This window comes from Halichoeres trimaculatus, unplaced genomic scaffold (assembly GCF_033239565.1).
Source record: "Halichoeres trimaculatus isolate MK-OKI-2021-1 unplaced genomic scaffold, fHalTri1.1 fHalTri1_scaffold_12, whole genome shotgun sequence".
NCBI lineage: Eukaryota > Metazoa > Chordata > Actinopteri > Labriformes > Labridae > Halichoeres > Halichoeres trimaculatus.
Window position 1 is genome coordinate 33,489,821 of NW_027437190.1, and position 19,383 is coordinate 33,509,203.

The 19,383-nt window shown below is 40.6% G+C and overlaps 1 protein-coding gene across 3 annotated transcripts in view; it reads left to right on the forward strand.

Annotated features, from left to right (window-relative positions):
* slc4a7 (solute carrier family 4 member 7) overlaps nt 1–2,453 on the forward strand; it is a 41,569-nt gene extending 39,116 nt beyond the window's left edge. For all 3 annotated transcript variants that reach the window (XM_074682631.1, XM_074682630.1, XM_074682632.1), the window contains 6 exons: nt 60–128; nt 204–377; nt 457–588; nt 1,148–1,233; nt 1,316–1,423; nt 1,674–2,453. In XM_074682631.1, the coding sequence (XP_074538732.1) occupies nt 60–128; nt 204–377; nt 457–588; nt 1,148–1,233; nt 1,316–1,423; nt 1,674–1,755 (651 nt within the window). In that variant the 3' untranslated portion in view covers nt 1,756–2,453. The remainder of the gene's footprint in view (nt 1–59; nt 129–203; nt 378–456; nt 589–1,147; nt 1,234–1,315; nt 1,424–1,673) is intronic.
* The last annotated feature ends 16,930 nt before the right edge of the window (nt 2,454–19,383 follow it).

Consider the following 19,383-nt stretch of genomic DNA (forward strand, 5'->3'; position numbering starts at 1 on the left):
GTTTGTCCACGCCGCTGTTTGATAATCAGACCGTGCTCAGACCTCTTCCTGTCCTTCAGTTCATCCCGATGCCCGTCCTGTACGGAGTCTTCCTCTACATGGGCGTGTCCTCGCTCAAAGGCATCCAGGTGAGTGTCTGTCCTCCGAGGTCTTCACCTGTGTGTCTCTAAAACTTTCTGACGTCCTGTTTCTTTGTCCTGCAGCTCTTCGACCGGATTAAACTGTTCGGCATGCCCGCCAAACACCAGCCGGACCTCATCTACCTGCGCTACGTCCCCCTGTGGAAGGTCCACATCTTCACCGTGGTGCAGCTGTCCTGCCTCATCGTCCTCTGGGTCATCAAGGTCTCAGCTGCTGCCGTCGTCTTCCCCATGATGGTGAGAAAGGCAGAGACAGAGGAGAGGATGTGTTTTATGATGTTAAGGCTCACTATCGTTATTACTCCTACGCCCGCAGGTCCTGGCTCTGGTGTTCATCCGGAAGCTTCTGGATTTCTGCTTCACGAAGAGGGAGCTGAGCTGGCTGGACGACCTGATACCAGAGAGCAAGAAGAAGAAGGACGACGACAAGAAGAAGAAAGAGAAGGAGGCGAGTAGCTACACATCTAAAAGACGACTTTAGACTCTGTCTTCTTTGTTTGCATCATGTCATTTGTTTATGTCGTCCTCTTTATTTACATTGTCCTCTTAATTTACTTTGTCCTCATTTTACAGCTCTTTTTGTGAATATTGTCCTCATAATTTCCACTGTCCCCTTATTTACAGCTCTTTTTGTGAACACTGTCCTCTTAATTTACTTTGTCCCCTTTTTTACAGCTCTTTTAGTGAACACTGTCCTCTTAATTTACTTTGTCCCCTTTTTTACAGCTCTTTTTGTGGACATTGTCCTCTTAATTTTCATTGTCCCCCTTTTTTACAGCTCTTTTTGTGAACATTGTCCTCTTAATTTCCATTGTCCCCTTTTTTTACAGCTCTTTTTGTGAGCATTGTCCTCTTAATTTCCATTGTCCCCTTTTTTTACAGCTCTTAATTTCCTCTTGTCCTCTTAATTTCCATAGTCCTCTGTTTGTTTGCAGCCCACTTTTGTTGACAGCACCCTGTTTGTTTACGTCTGTTTACAGTGTCCTCTGTTTGTTTTCCTCTGACAGGACGCTCGGCGGATGCTGGAGGAGGAGGAGGATCAGCCGTACGATGGAGGAAACATCATCAACTTCCCGATCAAAAACCTGAAAAGGTAGAGATAGAGATGTCAAAGCACCTTACAAACACACAGGAGACACTAACTTATATTCCTGTGTGTGTGTGTGTGTGTGCAGAGCGGACCCTTCGGAGGTGAACATCTCAGATGAAATGGCGAAAAGCGGCATCTGGAAGTCGGTTGCGATGAACTCTGAAGGCAGCAAAGGTCTGAAACGCAGCAAGAGGTAAACCTGCTCTGTGACATCATCAGCTGAAGCTCTCTGTGATTGGCTCACTCGCTCTTAGTGGGTAGTCTTATTTATTTTAAGGTGTGAGGAGATCAGACAGATGAACATCCTAATCTCACCTGTAAAACTTTAGGAGTTGGAGAAGTTTTTGTGGAGTCAGAGTGAGGCGCTCTTGTGTTTCAAAGTGTTTCTGTTCAGAGTTTTACGGATGACCTCAGACTCCTGATCCTTGTCTCGGTGTCTCCAGCACAGAGAAGCTGCCCAGCGTGCAGATAAACGTGGAGAACGAGGAAGAACGGAAAGTGGTGGACACTGAGACGTCTCTATGATCCACCACCAGGCGGCGCTGTTTGTGGGAGATCTCTGGATTGAGGTCGTCACAGGAGGACCAATCAGGCTTCACCTGGCCGTGCCGTACTCGTCGCCCCCCCCCCCGCTGCGTCGTCACAGGCGGAGGCGAAGGTTTAATTTCTCATCGTTTTATGGTGAAACAGAAACTCCGCCCCTCGGGGAGCCAGACTGACCGCCACATTTGGAAACGCCTTCCTCAGGTTTCATTGGTTAGTTTTGAATCAGGTGGTCTCCTGCTGCGCTGTGATTGGCTGCTGGAGCCTCAAACCAAACAGAGACTGGATGTACACCTGATCCTTCCAGACTGAGTCAAATTTTTATTGTTTTTAATTTTCTGTCTCTGCTTTCATGAAGCAGACGAGGACGTTTTATTTAATCCATCATGCTGATTTCAGTTTTATACGTGTCTGTGAGTCCGTCTGTCTCTGTGTGTGTGTATGAGTGAGTGTGTGTGTGTGTGTGTGTGTGTGTGTGTGTGTGTGTGTGTGTGTGTGTGTGAGATCACTGTCGTGCCTCACCGTGTTGCCTGCAGCGACTGACCCAGTGATGTCACAGCTCGTGTCTTCTCAGTTTCTCCTTAAAATTGAAATAAAATCAGTTCGATGCTAAAGATCAGAATCTGTTGGACACTTTGATGAGGAATAAAATCTGATTTCAGTTTTTCAAACCACAGAAACGCTGTACGACGTCCTGTTTACTGCTGAGGAACACTGAGTGTGTGAGCGTCATCTCAGAGGTTGGAAAGTCCACAACTCTTCTGACACAAGATAAAAACAAAACCACATGGTGCCCTTAAATGTTTTGACCTTTATTAACCTGAATCACTGATTAATCATCTGTTCAGCCTGAAGGAAACTGATGAATTGAAAATCACAGACTCATCATGGCCTTCGCTGCATGATGACAGTTTGCGTAAATGAGGTCGTAGGACTTTCCTCCGGCCTTGACAAAGTCACGAATTGTCTTTCTTCCTCCAAAATATTTTCTCTGTACAGGCTGAAAAAAGCAAACAGAAAGAGATGAGGTTCAGTTTAGTAGAGAGAAGAGAAATCTGTGTTTTTCTCTACTGAAAACAATTTCTGTGATTAATTTTGTAGTGATGGTGGACACTGGGGCCTAACTGTCAGACAGAAAAAGGACAGAAGAGCAGAAGAAAGCTTAACAGAAGAGAGATAGAGCACAGGCTAAAGGGTAAAACAAAGGCTAAAGGCTGAAATGTGAGCTAAATGCCAAAATACAAGCTAAAGGCTAAAATGCAGGCCAAAGGCCAAAACACAGGTTGAAGGCTAAAACACAGGATAAAGGCTAAAACACGGGCTAAAGTATAAAGCATGATCTCAAGACTAAAACGAGCTAAAGGTTAAAATACAAGCTTGAGGCTGTAAGGCAGGCTAAAGGCTAAAACACAGGCTTAAGTATAAAGTATGATCGCAAGACTAAAAAGAGCTAAAGGCTAAAACACAGGCTAAAGGCTATAATACAAGCTTAAGACTAAAATGCAGGCTAAAGGCTAGAACACAGGCTAAAGGCTAAAATACAAGCTTAAGGCTGAACACAGGCTAAAGTTTAAAGCATGATCTCAAGACTGAAATGAACTAAAGGCTAAAGTACGAGCCTAAGGCTGTAGGGCAGGCTAAAGGCTAAAATACAAGCTAAAATGCAGGCTCTAGGCTAAAACGCAATCTAAAGAATAAAGCATGATCTCAAGACTAAAATGAGCTCAATGCCAAAATATAAGCTAAAGGCTTAAATGAAAGCTAGAGACTTAAACACAAGCTAAAGGTGAAAATGCATGGTCAAGGCTAAACATTGGCTAAATGCTTGAACACAAGCTAAGGCTAAAGCAAGAGCTAAAGGCGAAAACACAGGGTAATGGCAAAGACACAAGCTAAAAGCTTGAATGCATGCTCAAAGCTTACACGCAGCCGAGAGGCTAAAACACGAGCATAAGGCCAAAATGCAGGCTAAAGGACAAAGCTTGAGCTCTAGACTTAAACAAGAGCTAAAGGCCAAAACACAAGTTTAAGGCAAAAACGCAGGCTGAAGGCTAAAATGCATGCTAAAGGCCAACACATGGGCTAAAGGCTAAAACACAAGCTGAGGGCCAAAACTCTGTTTGTGCTAATGTAGCCTCCAACCCACAGTCAGCAGTTATTCTGCAGTGGTCTGTTAAAACTTGAGAGTCTATCAATAAAATGAAGAGCCAGGTTACGTTAGCTCTGCTTGGTGAGGTTGGAGTTGGTAGATGAGCTCTGGTAGGACAGAACCAAGATTCACTAACGTTACACGTTACAGACACGTCTCAGAGCACCGGGCTGTGAGGAGAGAGAAATATAGCCGGCTGCTAAACTACGGTACAAACTGACAAAGTTAGCTTGTTGTCATGTTTCAGAGCGTAGCTCTACCTAACTGTTGATAAATACCTTACCTCGTGGATCTGGTTAAAAGGTTGACTTAAACTGAATGCTGCAGTCTAATTAAAACAGATCCTCTTCATAGTCTCTTTAATTTTTATTATTATTTAATTTAACATGGAGCTCTACAGGGATTTACTAACTCCTGGAAAAAGCCTCTAGTGGACACTCAGGGAACTGTAGCTTTATCTAGATTTCATTCTTGCATCCCAAAAAAGTTTCAAAATCTTGAGATTTAGACTAAAAAATAAACACTTTAAACCTTTTTGTCAGAGTGACCATTAAAAGTTACCAGGACAGACACAAAACAGAACCTTACCCTCCACATGGGGCCCATGGTATCGGCATCCACCACCACAGTATCACTGTAGGAACCGTAATTTGGTCCTTTATGAATGAGCCACTGATCTCCATTCATCAGGGTCACCCTGCCAAAACAACAGAGCACTCAGCTAACTCTGTTGTTTCACAACTTGTTGACTAAAAGGAGCTGAGATAGAATAAAATGTACTTGTGTACTGTGGGCAAGTATGCAACTGTGTTCTGTAGGCTGTAATCAGTTTGTCTCGTCACTGACTGATCTCGGGGCAGATCCCCAAATGACCAAGAAGAGCCATCCCGCATTTTGGGACCCTTCCGTAGGGGTGCCAGACTAAACCGATCCGATCCCGAGAGGTCGAGAGGTGGAGCTACAACACTGCAGTCCAATGATTGGTGGGTAGAATGGTCACTTCCTGTGTGGCAGCGGCTGCTGTATTACTCAGCCTTCTCTGAAACGAAGCTTGGTTGTTCAATGTAACAAGAACAAGAGCTACATGCCAATCACAGAGAAGACAAATTGCTGGATGTCTTCCATTGTTGCTCTTTGTTAACTGTGTTGCATTTTTCTTCTTCGTTGGATTTATTTACGGGGTACACTGTGTCTCACTGCTATGGCGTCATGCTATTACATAGCTGACGTGGCTATCGGCATCTGGCTTACACGCCACCTACCACAAGGGGGCAGGGTTGGCTGTGGAAACGCAAACAGGACCAGGCTTAACCGATCTAAAACTGTACTGATCTAAACTGGACTACTCGGTGGAAACAGGACTTAAGTGCCACATGTTGATGCCACGTGTTGGGGCCACATGTTGTGAAAGGTGGAGCCCAGTGACAGTCTACGGCGTGGACTGACCTGACCCCGGAGTGGCTGACGTCTCCCATGATGTAATAGAGACCATGCAGAGGTCGTATCATCCATTCAGCCAGGTAAACTTTGGAGTCGTACAGTTTCCACAGTTTAGGTCCCCTCAGTCTTCTGGAGCCGCCTGTCAGAGCAGCAGATCATCTGTCAAATTTAATCTGAAAGTTTCAGTTAGAGAAACCAGATCAATGTCAAAAACCTGAAGAACTTACTTGAGCTTGTCCCAGACTCCACGAGGACTCCCAGCAAAGTCAGAACCAGAACAAAGACCAGTGCTCTGACGGACAACATGATGGACCGTTCTCTGGTTTATGCTGGAATAACTCTGGGGAACTTCAATTTTTAGCTCAGAGCTCTGATCCTCCTCCTGTTTGGATCATTCGGCTCATAATTCATCCATTGGTTCAGTCCAGAATCCAACATGTGGCTGGACGCATCTGCTGACCGTCCCGGCTCAAAGCTCAACTTAGAGCGAAACTAAAGATGATGAAAAACACTGAGAGAAGATCAGCTGGATCAGATTAGATGTATATGTGCTCTCCTTGGCAGCTGTTTTTTATCCTTACCTGATCTCCTTCTCTGGTCCTTTTCTAGATTTAGTAACTTTGTGGACTCAAGATGACAGTGCTTGTTGTCCCTACAAGTGACCCTCTGGTTTCCATGACAGAGGAGAAGACGAGTGTGGTTCAGATTGACACAGGCATGTTATGTTTCTCATCGTTTTCTGGTGAAACAGAAACTCCAACCTCAAGTCGCCAAACTGGCCCCCACTTTTGGAAACGGCCTCCTCAGGTTTAATTGGTTAGTTTGAATCAGGTGTTCTCATGCTGTGCTGTGATTGGCTGCTGGAGCCTCAGACGAAACAGGTATCACAGTCATGGATTAGAATTAGCTAATAATGCTAACAGCACCAGGAGATAACAGCTAGACAATCTAATGTCATTTCCAGCTTCTGAGGTAAATACCATCAGCAGGGGGCGCTGATTTGAAAGTTGCACACATTAGAAATAACATTTCTCCACATTTAGCCCCAAAACGTCACTTTTAATGCAGATTTGCAGAGAAATGTTTGTAAAATATATCTGTCAAATATTATATATAAATGTTGAATGTTTTATTTAAATGTCAAATGTCCTAGCTACGTTTCTAACCATTTAATTTTCATTTCAAATATCTTGCTAAGAATAAAAATTTATCTAAGATTTCTAAATCTTAACCAAAGATTTCTAAATACTTAGTCAAGGTTTGAGAATATCAAGCTCCACTTCTTAAATGTCGATCAAAGGATCTTCAACAGCGCCATCACAGCACTTGGTACGTTTATTTTCTAACGGCTGATTTAGCCGACTGTGTTTGTCAACATTCACAAAGTCTCGCTCGGCTGGATCGTTTCCTCCAACTTTTATTTGGCACTTCTGGTCGGGACTGTGAATTTGCATATCAGCTAAATACTTAGAAATCCTACCTTAAGATTAAGACATTTTGATGAATTATTTAGAAATCTTGGAAAATTTTTAGAAGTTGTTGCTTAAGATAAGGAAATTTTTGCTAAATATTTAGAAAAAAAACCACAGCTTCATATTTAGAATCAGGTCATAAAATTCATATATAACATTTGACAGATATATTTCAAATATATTTCATATTCATATAGGGGGCGCCCCCTCCCCACTGTGGGAGTACAGTCAGTTTAGCTCCTTTGATACAAAAACACAAACACATGGTACTCTGAGATGTTTGACCTTTATTGACCTTAATTACAGATTGATTGATTATGTGATCAGCTGACAGAAGCAGCCTTTAGGAAATTGATAAATAGAAGATCACAGACTCATCATGGCCTTTGCTGCATGATGACAGTTTGCGGTGAAGAGGTTGTAGTACTTTCCTCCCGCCCTGACAAAGTCAAGAACCGTCTTTCTTCCTCCAAAATTTTTTTTTTGGAAGGTCTGAAAAAAAGCAACACATAAAGAGGAGGTTGAGTTCTTATCATACAACATTTAATCGTTTATTCTGTGACTGTTCATGATACAATGGAGCCCCAAAAGATTCATAACTAAATAAATAAAAACAACACTTTGAAATAAGAACCATTTTGATAAATAACAGAAAAAAATGTAACATGGCCGTTAAATTGTAAAATAAGTTAATGTTATTAGGGTCCTCAGCCGCAGAAAGAGGGCACCATTGTTTTTCGTCCATTTCTTTCTCATTATACCACATGCGCTTTGAACGCTTGTTAGACCCCCTAAACATGCTCAAACACCCACCAAAATTGGCACAAAGCCTACAATTGCGAAAAATTGTGATATGATACCAAACATCACCCCCAACATCCCATAATATGCCCTCTAGTGCCACTTAGGCACTCAAAAACACTCTAAAAAGCCCCTGGCAGGGGGTAGGAATGTCGTAGAGAAAAAAGCAACGCCAAAATGTTTGTCTCATTGAGATGCATGAAAAAGGTGCGTATTTTTTTTTTTACCTATCTTGTACAGAAAGCCGGCAATTTGCCTTTCAAAATAAGATTTCGCTGCATTTTTACCTTTTCTGCAAAAATTACCTCCTCCAAAGCCATAAGTGGTATTGGCTTAAAATTCGCCCACATGACAGACTAGACCCTGCACTACAAAAGTTTGTATGGAAGTTGTTATTTCAGTCCCAGTTTTCGAGTGGTGAGCCCTCAAAGTCGGTGAACCCTCCCAGCTCCCTCCATTTAAACAGATGGGATTTCTCATTCCTGCCCATGCAGGCGCCCGCATTTGGGCCTCTAGACAAAAAAGTAAAAGTCGTACAGCTTTAAAAATGACATGAATGGATTTCTGACAAGAAATCCTACAGAAATACCATACTTTTACACAGATTAGGTCAAGAGTCTATAATTGTTTGTAAACTTGAATTTGAATCCTCCCTCTGCTGCAGCAGTTCCATGATGATGTCACACACTGATTAGGAGTTCTGTGATGATGTCACACTCTAATTAGGAGTTCCGTGCAGCTGGTCATGTGACTTGGCAGAGGAAATAATACATGGTATCAACTGTTAAAGCACTAAGAGGGCCAGAAAGGGATGAAACCTTGACAGTGGAGGGGAAACAGGTATGACAGACCGAAACGAAGGACCAGCAGGAGCCCCGAGGTGCTTGCAGCTTTAAGCACTAAATATGTTTTATCATTCTTTAATATCAAATTATTCTAATTAAATATTTCATAATGATTATTTTAACAATTTAATTATTTTTTAGAACAATGACTTTTTATTTAATTTCCAAGGTTTTATAAAATAAATGAAATGTTTTTAACAAAGTCAATTTTAATTTCATGATGTTGTTGTAAAGTATATGCCAATCACTCAACTGGCTGCCTTATGTGCTTTGATTGACAGACCAGGTCATTATGCTGAAAAACGACATTGTGAAATAAAAAGGCCACTGTTGAAAAGATCATTATAATATAAAAAAAAAAATGACTTTGTAAAAAACATTTTTTTCATTTTATAAAATCTCGGAAATTAAATAAAAAGTCATTATTTTAAAAAGTATGACATTTTTTGAAATAGTCGTGAAATATTTATTTATGATAATTTGATATTAGGAAATAATAAAAAAAAATATCATAAAAATAGTGCCATATTTCACAATTTAATGGCCATATTACATATTTTCCTGTTATTTATCAAAATGGTATTTATTTCAAAATTTTGTTTTTATTCATGTAATTATGAATCTTTTGATACCGAACAAAAAATTTACTGCTGCAGCTTTAGATAAATGCAATAATTAATATTAACATGTATTTCATTTAACATGGAGCTCTATGGACACTGATACTGCTGAAGACAGACTCTAGTGGACACTCAGGGAACTGCAGTTTATTTTAACATGGAGCTTTAGGGAGACTGACTAACTCAACTGTGGTTTCATTCCTCTACAGCAACACTTTAAAACTTTACATTTGTGTCAAAATGAAATTTAACAGTTACCAGACACCACTACAACAACGATAACTACAATAACAGAAGCTTACTGTCCAACTGGAGTCTGTGTTATCAGCATAGTCAACCACCGTGTCACTGTCCTTGCCCCATTTTGATCCTTTATGGATGAGCCACTGCATTCCATTCTTCAGGGTCACCCTGCCAAAAAAAAACAGATTTCAGTGACTCTTTGTACTGTGAAGCAAATGGATGTGAGAAACATTTCTACCAAGTATTTTGTTTTGTTTTTTTTTAAGTGTGAGAGCTCATCTGGAATGACTGGGGAGAAGGAGTTTTTGACCTATACTGCAGCCAGCCACCAGGGGGAGCAGTTTCTGAGGCAACTTCATTTCAAGCTGAGCAAGATGACATCCATTTTTTTACAGTCTACGTCATAAATATAAAGTGAGTCAGCTCAGTGTGTGTGTGTGTGTGTGTGAGTTTATGTGTGTGTCTCTGACCTGACTCCAGAGTGGCTGATATCTCCCATGACGTGATAGAGACCATCCAGCGGTCGTCTCACCCAATCAGCACGATCAATTTTTGCCCCAAACAGTTTCATCAGTTTAGATTCCTTCACTCTTCTGTCCCTGCCTGTGAAAACAGCAGATCATTTTAAAACTAAATGTAAAATCAATACAAACCTGTTTTTATTTCTAAGCTCCTTCCCTCACAGAAAGAAACAAGTCTGTTTACGACTGAACCATGCGACTGTTAGAAAGCTCCAAGGTCAATCAATCAAGTCAGATATGAAATTAGATAAAAGCTGAGAATTTAAAGTGAGAACAGGTTTAAATCAAAATACCCCCAAACCTGAAGAACTTACTTTTAGCAGACCAAGATCCAGACCCAGACCAAGACCCAGACCCAGGCCCAGGCCCAGGCCCAGACCCAGACCCATATTCAGACCCAGACCCAGGCCCAGACTCAGAGCCAGACCCAGACTCAGAGTCAGACCCAGACCCATATTCAGACCCAGACCCATATTCAGACCCAGACCCATATTCAGACCCAGACACATATTCAGACCAAGACCCAGACTCCACGAGGACTCCCAGCTGAGCCAGAACCAGAACGAAGACCAGCGCTTTGAGAGACATCATGATGGACCGTTCTCTGGTTTATGCTGGAATAACTCAGGGAAACTTTGAGATATACTGCAAAGCTGTGATTCTCCTCCCTGTTTGGATCAGTCGGCTCATTATTTGTCCATCACCTTAGTCGAGAATCCAACATGTGGCTGGATTCTGATGGCTCCAGTTCTGGGCTTGACTCAGAACAAAACTTAAGATGATGAAAAACAACTTGAGAGCAGATCAGCTGGATCAGATTAGGTGGAAATATTCTGTTAATCTCCTTCATGGCTGTGTTTGTATCCTTCTCTGAGCTAGTTGTCCCTAAAACTGGCCCTCTGGTTTCCAAAAAAACATAATTTAGAGAGTCCAACAGTGTGGTTCAGATTAACATGAGCATTTCCTGTTCTCATTGTTTTCTGGTGAGTCAGAAACTCCAACCTCAGGACGCCAAACTGGCCTCCACTTTTGGAAACTGCCTCCGCAGGTTTCTTTGGTTAGTTTGAAACAGGTGGTTGTGCTGTGCTGTGATTGGCTGCTGGAGCCTCAGACTAAACAGATATCACACAGTCATTGGTTGGACTTGGCTAACAGTACTAACAACAGCAGGAGCTAACAGCTAGACAATCTGATGTCATTTCCAGCCTCTGAGGTAAATGCCATCAGCAGGGGCGCCCCCTCCCCACCATGGTGGCATCTGTTATTACATCATGTAAGCTAACCAGCAGATGTGATGTCATAGTTTAATGAGTGATATTTCTCTAATAACTTCAAATATGGAGCCAAAGCTGGAGTGTTATTGCAGTTCTCTGAGTGTCCACAAGAGGGTGTGTACAGAAACAGCAGAAACCTCACACACAGCCATTCAAAAAGCTGATCTTTAATGTTATGATGAGTCAGCCCCTCCAAAGCAGTTTTCAATGAAATATCATTTTTTTGTTTTGCTTTTTATCATTCCCAGCTCATCTGTGTTTTTCAGACATAGCTGTTGACTAAAAGAAGGAGCTAAATGCAAATGAAGCTGTGTCTGCCTGTTAACACAGTGAATCTCCTGGAGCATGCTAATAAGAAGTGATAACACTCATTTAGTTTCATACACACTAGTGCAACAGATAGCTGAAAAAATCTTTTTAATGGGGATACAAGCATGACATTTGGCAAAAATACTCTCTGAGGGCCACTCTTTTGAAAAAATATGCTAGACACTCAAAAATTCAAGATGGCTGCCATTTCAATTGAATAATCATTAACACATCCGGAATTCATAACTCCTCTGGAAAATTGAAGATTGTAATAATTTTTCCAGAAGGATGCCATTTCTGTTGTCAAAAATACAAACACATGGTACTCTGAGAGGTGTGACCTTTATTAACCTTATTTACAGATTGATTGATCATGTGATCAGCTGGAAGAAGTAGCCTTAAGGGAATGGACAAATTGAAGATCACAGACTCATCATGGCCGCTGCTGCATGATGACAGTTTGCGGTGACGAGGTTGTAGTCCCTTCCTCCGGCCCTGACAAAGTCACGAACCGTCTTTCTTCCTCCAAAATATTTTCTTTGAAAGCGCTGGAAAAGCAAGAAAATAAGAGAGGAGGTTGAGTTTTTATCATACGATGTTTAATGACTTATCTGTGGCTGTTCATGGTTAACTCACACAAAACAGAGAATTTACTTTTGAAATTTTACGTTAATATTTGGCATTTATTTAATTTAACATGGAGCTCTATGGGGACTGACTCACTGCTGGAAACAAGACCTGCTGCTTTCTGCTCGTCCACAGTGGTTTCATTCCTCTACAGCAACACTTTAAGCATTTAAGTTTGTGCCAGATTTGAATTCAACAGTTACCAGACACAACAACAACAACAAAAAAATTCATTAAGCAGAAGCTTACCTTCCACCAGGTACCCAGGTAAAAGGAGTCGTCAACCACCGTATCACTGTCTCTGCTCCATTTTGGGCCTTTATGGATGAGATACTGATCTCCATTCATCAGGGTCACCCTGCCAAAAAAACACAGAACACAACTCAATCTGTTGTTTTACATCAACTTAGAATAGAATAGAAGGTACTTCATTTATCCCTTGGGGGAAAATTCAGGAGGAGTCACAGCAGCAATACAAGAAAACAAAAGTAAGAGAGTGTATAGAAAGTGCAAAAAGCTCCATAAGAAAATAGAAGCTGACAGCTTGTCCATCATTGTCCAGTCAGCCAGCCTCCACCTCTACAGGGTCCAGGACTGAGCTTCTTCAGCAGTCTGTTCAGTCTCTGTCTCCTGGATCCTGTCTGCTCACAGCAGGTGAAGCTCTTCACATGTGGCGTTGGTTTCTGCTGTTAGCTCTGTTAGCCATGTCTGTGAATAGCATGATGCTACTCTGCCCTCTGGTATTCCCTCTGTTGCTGGGTTAGCACAGCTAGCTCGTCCATCTTATTGGAGATAGATCTTACGTTCCCAATAACGATGGATGGAAGGACAGGTCCATGTCGTCACTTCTTAGCTCACACCTGAGAACCAGCACGTCATCCTCACCTCCTTCTCCTCACCTTGAGGGGAAACATCTGGCCTAGCACCAGTTAGCATTGACATGTTACAGGCTGCTAACAGCTGATTTCACATGTAAACAATGCAGCCATGGTTACATGTAGGATCTCCAGACAAACACAGGGGAAAAAGTAGTAAAAATATCACTGAAGACACAAAAAGTTTGGTGTCCATGACCAACAAATGAACCAAACAAAGTAATGATCTACTCCAAATACAGAACAATAATATCTTCACATCCCCACAGCATAAGAATATGAGAAACATTTCTACCAGGTGTTTTTATTTTTTAAAGTTTGATCACAGCTCATCTGGAATGACTGGAGAGACAGAGTTTTTGACCTGTACAGCAGCCAGCCACCAGGGGGAGCAGTTTTTGTGGCGACCTCTCTTTGGGAGTAGGATAACGTCCATTCTTTTACAGTCTACCACATAGCTATAAAGTGAGTCGGCTTGGTGTGTGTGTGAGTGTGTGGACTAACCTGACTGCAGAGTGGCTGATATCTCCAACAATGTAAGGTAAACCATCCAGGGGTCGTCTCAACCAATCGGCACGATAAATTTTGGAGTCGTACAGTTTTCGAAGTGCAGATCCTGTCACTCTTGTAAATTCCCTTGCCAGAGCTGCAGATTATTAAAAAAAACAACTAATAACTTAATGTAAAATCAATATGAACCTATTTTTATGTCTAATCTTTTTCACTCACAGAAAGAAAAAAGTCTGTTTGGTGCTTTTGGGTAAACACAGATACAACACAGTGAACCAAACGACTGTCAAGTTAGATATGAAAAACAAAATTGAGCAGAGAATGCACAAACACTGAGCAGCATGTTGGAGAAAACAGGTCTATAACAAATCCTCCAAAAAAATTTGTAGAACTTACCTTTCGATCCAGACTCCACGAGGACTCCAAGCTGAGCCAGGACCAGAACAAAGACCAGCGCTCTGAGAGCGACCATGATGGACCGTTCTCTGGTTAATGCTGGAATAACTCTGGGAAGCTTGAATTTATAGTCCAAAGCTGTGATCCTCCTCCCTGTTTGGATCAGTCGGCTCAAGATTCATCCATCACTTCAGTCCAAAATCCAACATGTGGCTGGACGCAACCACTAATTCACCAGATCTGGGTTTAACTCAGAACGAAACTTAAGATGTTAAATAACAACTTGAGAGAGGATCAGCTGGATCAGATCAGGTGGAAATATTCTCTGAAACTCCTTCACAGCTGTGTTTGTATCCTTCTCTTAACTAGTTGTCCCTAAAAGTGGCATTTTAGTTTCCAAAGAGCTTGTGATGAAAACAAAGAACCAACACTAAGAGAGTCCAACAGTGTGGTTCAGATTAAGACGAGCATTTTCTATTCTCTTGTTTTCTGGTGAGTCAGAAACTCCAACCTTAGGACGCCAAACTGACCTCCACTTTTGGAAACTGCCTCCTCAGGTTTAATTGGTTAGTTTGAAACAGGTGGTCTCATGCTGCGCTGTGATTGGCTACTTTAGCCTCAGACTAAACAGATATCACACAGTCATTGGTTTGAATAAGCTAACAATGCTAACAACAGCAGACCTGGCATCTGTTATTCCATCATGTTAGCTAACCAGCAGATGTGATGTTACAGTGTAATTAGCGACCCTATCAACTGGTGACATTCATTCAAAGCTGGAGTGTTATTGCAGTTCCCTGAGTGTCCACTAGAGGCTTGATGATGGCGGCCATTTTTCAAGATGGTCCTTTTCTGACATCTTCCATTATTCACAGGCCATTGCTCTTTTCCAGAGGAGAGATGAATTCCCAGATGGGTTAAAGAATATACAGTAGAAATGGCGGCCATCTTGAAAATGGAGGGCATCTTTATCATTCAAATGCCTGACCTACTTTCCAGAAGAGGGGGCTAATACCTACAGAAATGCCAGTAGTGTAATATTTGCGAGTTAATGTGATGTAAAAATAGACACAATCATAAACATTAACTCCTCCAAAGCAGTCTCTGTTTTTCAGACATAGCTGTTGACTAAAGGAAGGAGCTAATGCTAATGTTAGCTGTGTTTGCCTGTTGTCTTTGTGGCTAACAGGTTAACACAGTTTGTCTCCTGGAACACGCTAATAACACATGATAACAGTTTCACACTGGGAGAAGATCAGAGGACAATGGCCGAAGTGGGAGAACTGTTTGTTTACATCCTTTGATACAAAACAAACACAAACACTTGGTACTCTGAGAGGTTTGACCTTTATTAACCCTTAATTACAGATTGATTGATCATGTGATTAGCAGACAGAATCAGTCTCTATCATCAGCCTCGGCGTCTCTGGCGCATCATGGCGTTTGCTGCTCGGTGACAGTTTCTTGTTGCGACGTTGTATTTTCGTCCTCCAGTCCTCACAAAGTCACCGACCGTCCTCTGTCCGTTAAAGTTCTTGGTCTGGGTGGGCTGCGAGAGGGGAACAGAAAGAGAGGAGCTTTGTAAATACAGTTTGAATCATCTGTGGCTAGGGATGGGTACCTTTTACGTTAGAAACAATACTCAACAGTACCAATTTTTGGTACTTTTTTGTGTCTATGTGGTAAAAAATATCAATAAAAAACTTTTTTTTTTCAGTTTTACATATTTATCTCTCAATATATAACCTTGCAATGCTGTGTTCATGTCCAGCATGAAAAACTTCCTAATTTTCCACCCCCTCACAGTCACAAGGATGCACTAAGGTACCTAAACATGGTATCTTTTTGTTCCACATGAATCAGTACCCAGTACTTTTGACAGAATTCAGTTGGTACCTATAAAAGTACCTAATTCGGTACCATCCCTACCTGTGGCTGTTCATGATACACTCATACAGTCCAGAGAGTTTACTTCTGCAGCTTTAGATGACTGCAATTTTTAACGTTTATTTCATTTAACATGGAGCTCTATGGGGACTGACTCACTGCTGGAGACAGACTCTAGTGGACACTCAGGGAACTGCAGCTCATTTTAAACTCGTCTATATTGGTCTCATTCTTCTGCAGTGGTGGATACAGCTCTAGTCAGAACTTCATTTATCTTTTCATTTTCTGAACCGCTTATCCTGTTCAGGGTCACGGTGGCTGGAGCCTATCCCAGCTGTCATTGGGTGAGAGGCGGGTACACCCTGGACTGGTCGCCAGCCAGTTACAGGGCTGACACATAGACAGACAGCCATTCACACACACACTCACACCTACGCACAATTTAGAGTGATCAGTTAACCTGATGAGCTTGATTTTGGACTGTTGGAGGAAGCCGGAGGACCCGGAGATAACCCACGCAGTCAAAACTTGATCTCTTGAAATCGCGAAAATCAGGTCTAGTTTTTTCTTTCTTTCAACACACTTTGAACCTTTTAGTTTGTGTCATCGTGACCATGAAGAGGACAGACACTAAACAAACTAAAGATGTGTTATTCTGTGGCTCACCTTCCACCTGCTGGACATGTGTTTAGCATCGACAACCACAGTCTGAGAGGAGCGGCCAAATCCTGGTCCTTTATGGACAAGATACTGCTTTCCATTCTCCAGGGTCACTCTGCCAAAAAAACAAAAACACAGAGCCATAAATATTTTTTACTTCATCATCGTCTTGGAAAGGAAAAGACAAAAACAGTTTTTATCTATCAATGTATCAATGATGTCACTGGATGGATTAACCCTTGATGCCTGTTGTTGCAATCTGAGGGTAAAATTATTATACCTATATATACCTGATAACTTATTTACAACTTTATTGTGCTTTTTAAAAAAAATTTACAATCTTTTTTTTAGCATCTGTAAGAATGCAAAAACTTTTTTTTAAATATTACTGTTAATTATTTCAGGCAGTTACTCAGGATGTGAAAATGTAAAAGATCAACAAGCACGTCAGAGGACAAAAAGCCAGATTAACGTGATGGAATGGAGCAGAAAAATAATTTCAGAATGCAGGATTAGATAAATTTGGGGCTGAAAATGTTGAAATAGTCTCTAAAGCTATGAAAAACAAAATCCAGATCCTGATCCTGCCATAAAACCATCCTGATGTATTTTCTCTATAGCGCCCCCTAATGGAGAACATGTTCCTTGGTCTGAAGCAGGGTTTGCTGATGTTTATGCAGCAACATAACTCTGCAGAAAACTGAGCTCTGATCATCAGGGAACAGGTGGGAATAAGTAAGTCTAAATAAAATGAAAGAGAGTGTAATAAAGTATATTTGTATGCTCAAAGCGTGTGTATGTGTGTGTGTGTGTGTGTGTGTGTGTGTGTGTGTGTGTGTGGACTGACCTGACTCCTGAGTGGCTGATTGGTCCGTAGGTCCTTTTCAGGTTCCCCAGGGGTCGGACCACCTTCTCGGCTGTCACGACTTTGGAGTTGTAAAGACTGTTCAGCTGAGATCCTGGCAGGTCGTGGTTGAACGTTGCGGGGCTATCTGTCAGAGCAGCAGATCATTTTTAAAACTTAGATCTCAAAATAAAAACAGAATTCAGAAATACACAGCGAACCACACGGCTGTCAGAAAACACCCGGATCATCAGATTGAAACAAAAGTCCCCCCAAAAACCTGAAGGAAGGACTTACCTCCACCAGACTCCACGAGGACTCCCAGCAGAGTCAGAACCAGGACGCAGATGAGAGCTCTGAAGGACAACATGTTGGACAGTTTTCTGTTTATGCTGGAAGAACTGGAAGAAGCTTGAATTTATAGTCCAGAGCGAGGATTCTCCTCCTGTTTGGAAACTCCTGATGACTCGCACGCCAGAAATGAAACTAAAACAACTTCAGACCAGAGGCAGCTGGATCCCGGCTCTTCAGCTCTTTCACAGCTGTGTGTTTTCCAGGATTACGCAACTTGGAGCCGGAGAAACTTTGACATTTCCTCACTTCCTCAGAGCTTTTCTGGCTGTGAGCTGCACATCAGGAGTGGTGCTACTAATGTTTGTGTATCTACTACATGTAAATACATAATCTACATGTGATTAAATGTTAATTAATCACATTAATTATGATTAATCACACATTACCTCTGGGCTTAATAAAGTCTATAGATATAATCTGTCTGTCAAAACACTGCAATTGACTTGAATTTAGTTTGAGTAGTGCTATCAAACGATTAAATATTTAATCAGGTTCATGGTTGCTGTGGATGTTAATCATGTTTCATTTTGCATGAGCAAACAGACTCTAGAAAGGAGGAAATTATTTTGCACTCAGCATGTTAATTAAACACTTTTAACTGTTCATTTTAACAGACCAGAGTGTGCATAAGACTTTAGGTTGGTCGCCTTTTCTTTTTAACTTTTGTTTATTTTTGGTACTCAGATCTACTTGGACATAATCATGGTTAATCTGATTTAAAATTTCAACTTAGTGAACTCATCTGCTGTGCAGAATGACACAAAATCCCTAAAATGTCGCTAGCAACGTATTTTGGGCTTTGTTCACATAGATTAAATAAAATAAATGAATAAATAAATTAATTAATTAATTAATTAATTGATCTTTAAAAAAAAAAAAAGGTTAAAAATAGAAAAATAAAAAAAAGTTAACAAATACATAAATAAATAGACAAATAAATGAATAAATAAATAAATAAATAAATAAATTAATTAATTAATTGAATAATTATTTTTTAAATAATAATAATTGAAAAATAATAATAAATAATTTGATAAATAAGAAATCAATCACTTAATATGGAAATAAATAAATATGGAAATAAATAAGTAAAAATAAAAAGTAAATACATAAATAAATAAAAGTCACCCAACATAAAGTATTATGTACATTCTGCTGGAAAGATTTTTTTCTCTGCTTTGAATAGTGTTGTTTGAGGTGTTGAATTAACACGCTAATTGCAAAAATATTTCCTTCTTTCTAGAGTCTGTTTGCTCATGCAGAATGAAACATGATTAATATCCACAGGAACCTGAGATTAACCTGATTCCATATTTTAATTGTTTGACAGCACTACTCAAAACTAAATTCAAGTCAGTTGTAGTAGTTGGGTAAATGGATTGTATATATAGACTTTATTAAACCCAAGTGAAATGTGTCATTATTCATGATTAATCATGATTAACCACAGAATTGAATAACTTGATTAATTTTTTAAATCACTTTAAAAATACATGTTTTTTATCACTATGTGTATAATGTTTTATATTAAAGTGAGCCTAGCTCCACATTTATATATTTAATTTTTTCATTTGAAACATTTGCCTCTGCCATGTATGAACATACCTTTTCAACTGATACAAGTACCGGTGACAATCAATTGTACAAGCTGTTTGTATTGACTTCATACATAATGACCCCAAAATGACCTCTGATCTGCATCATGATGACTTTATGTAAAATTGAGAGCTTCAAGAAAATCAAATTTAACATAAAACTGTCATATCTGTGGAATATGAGAGGT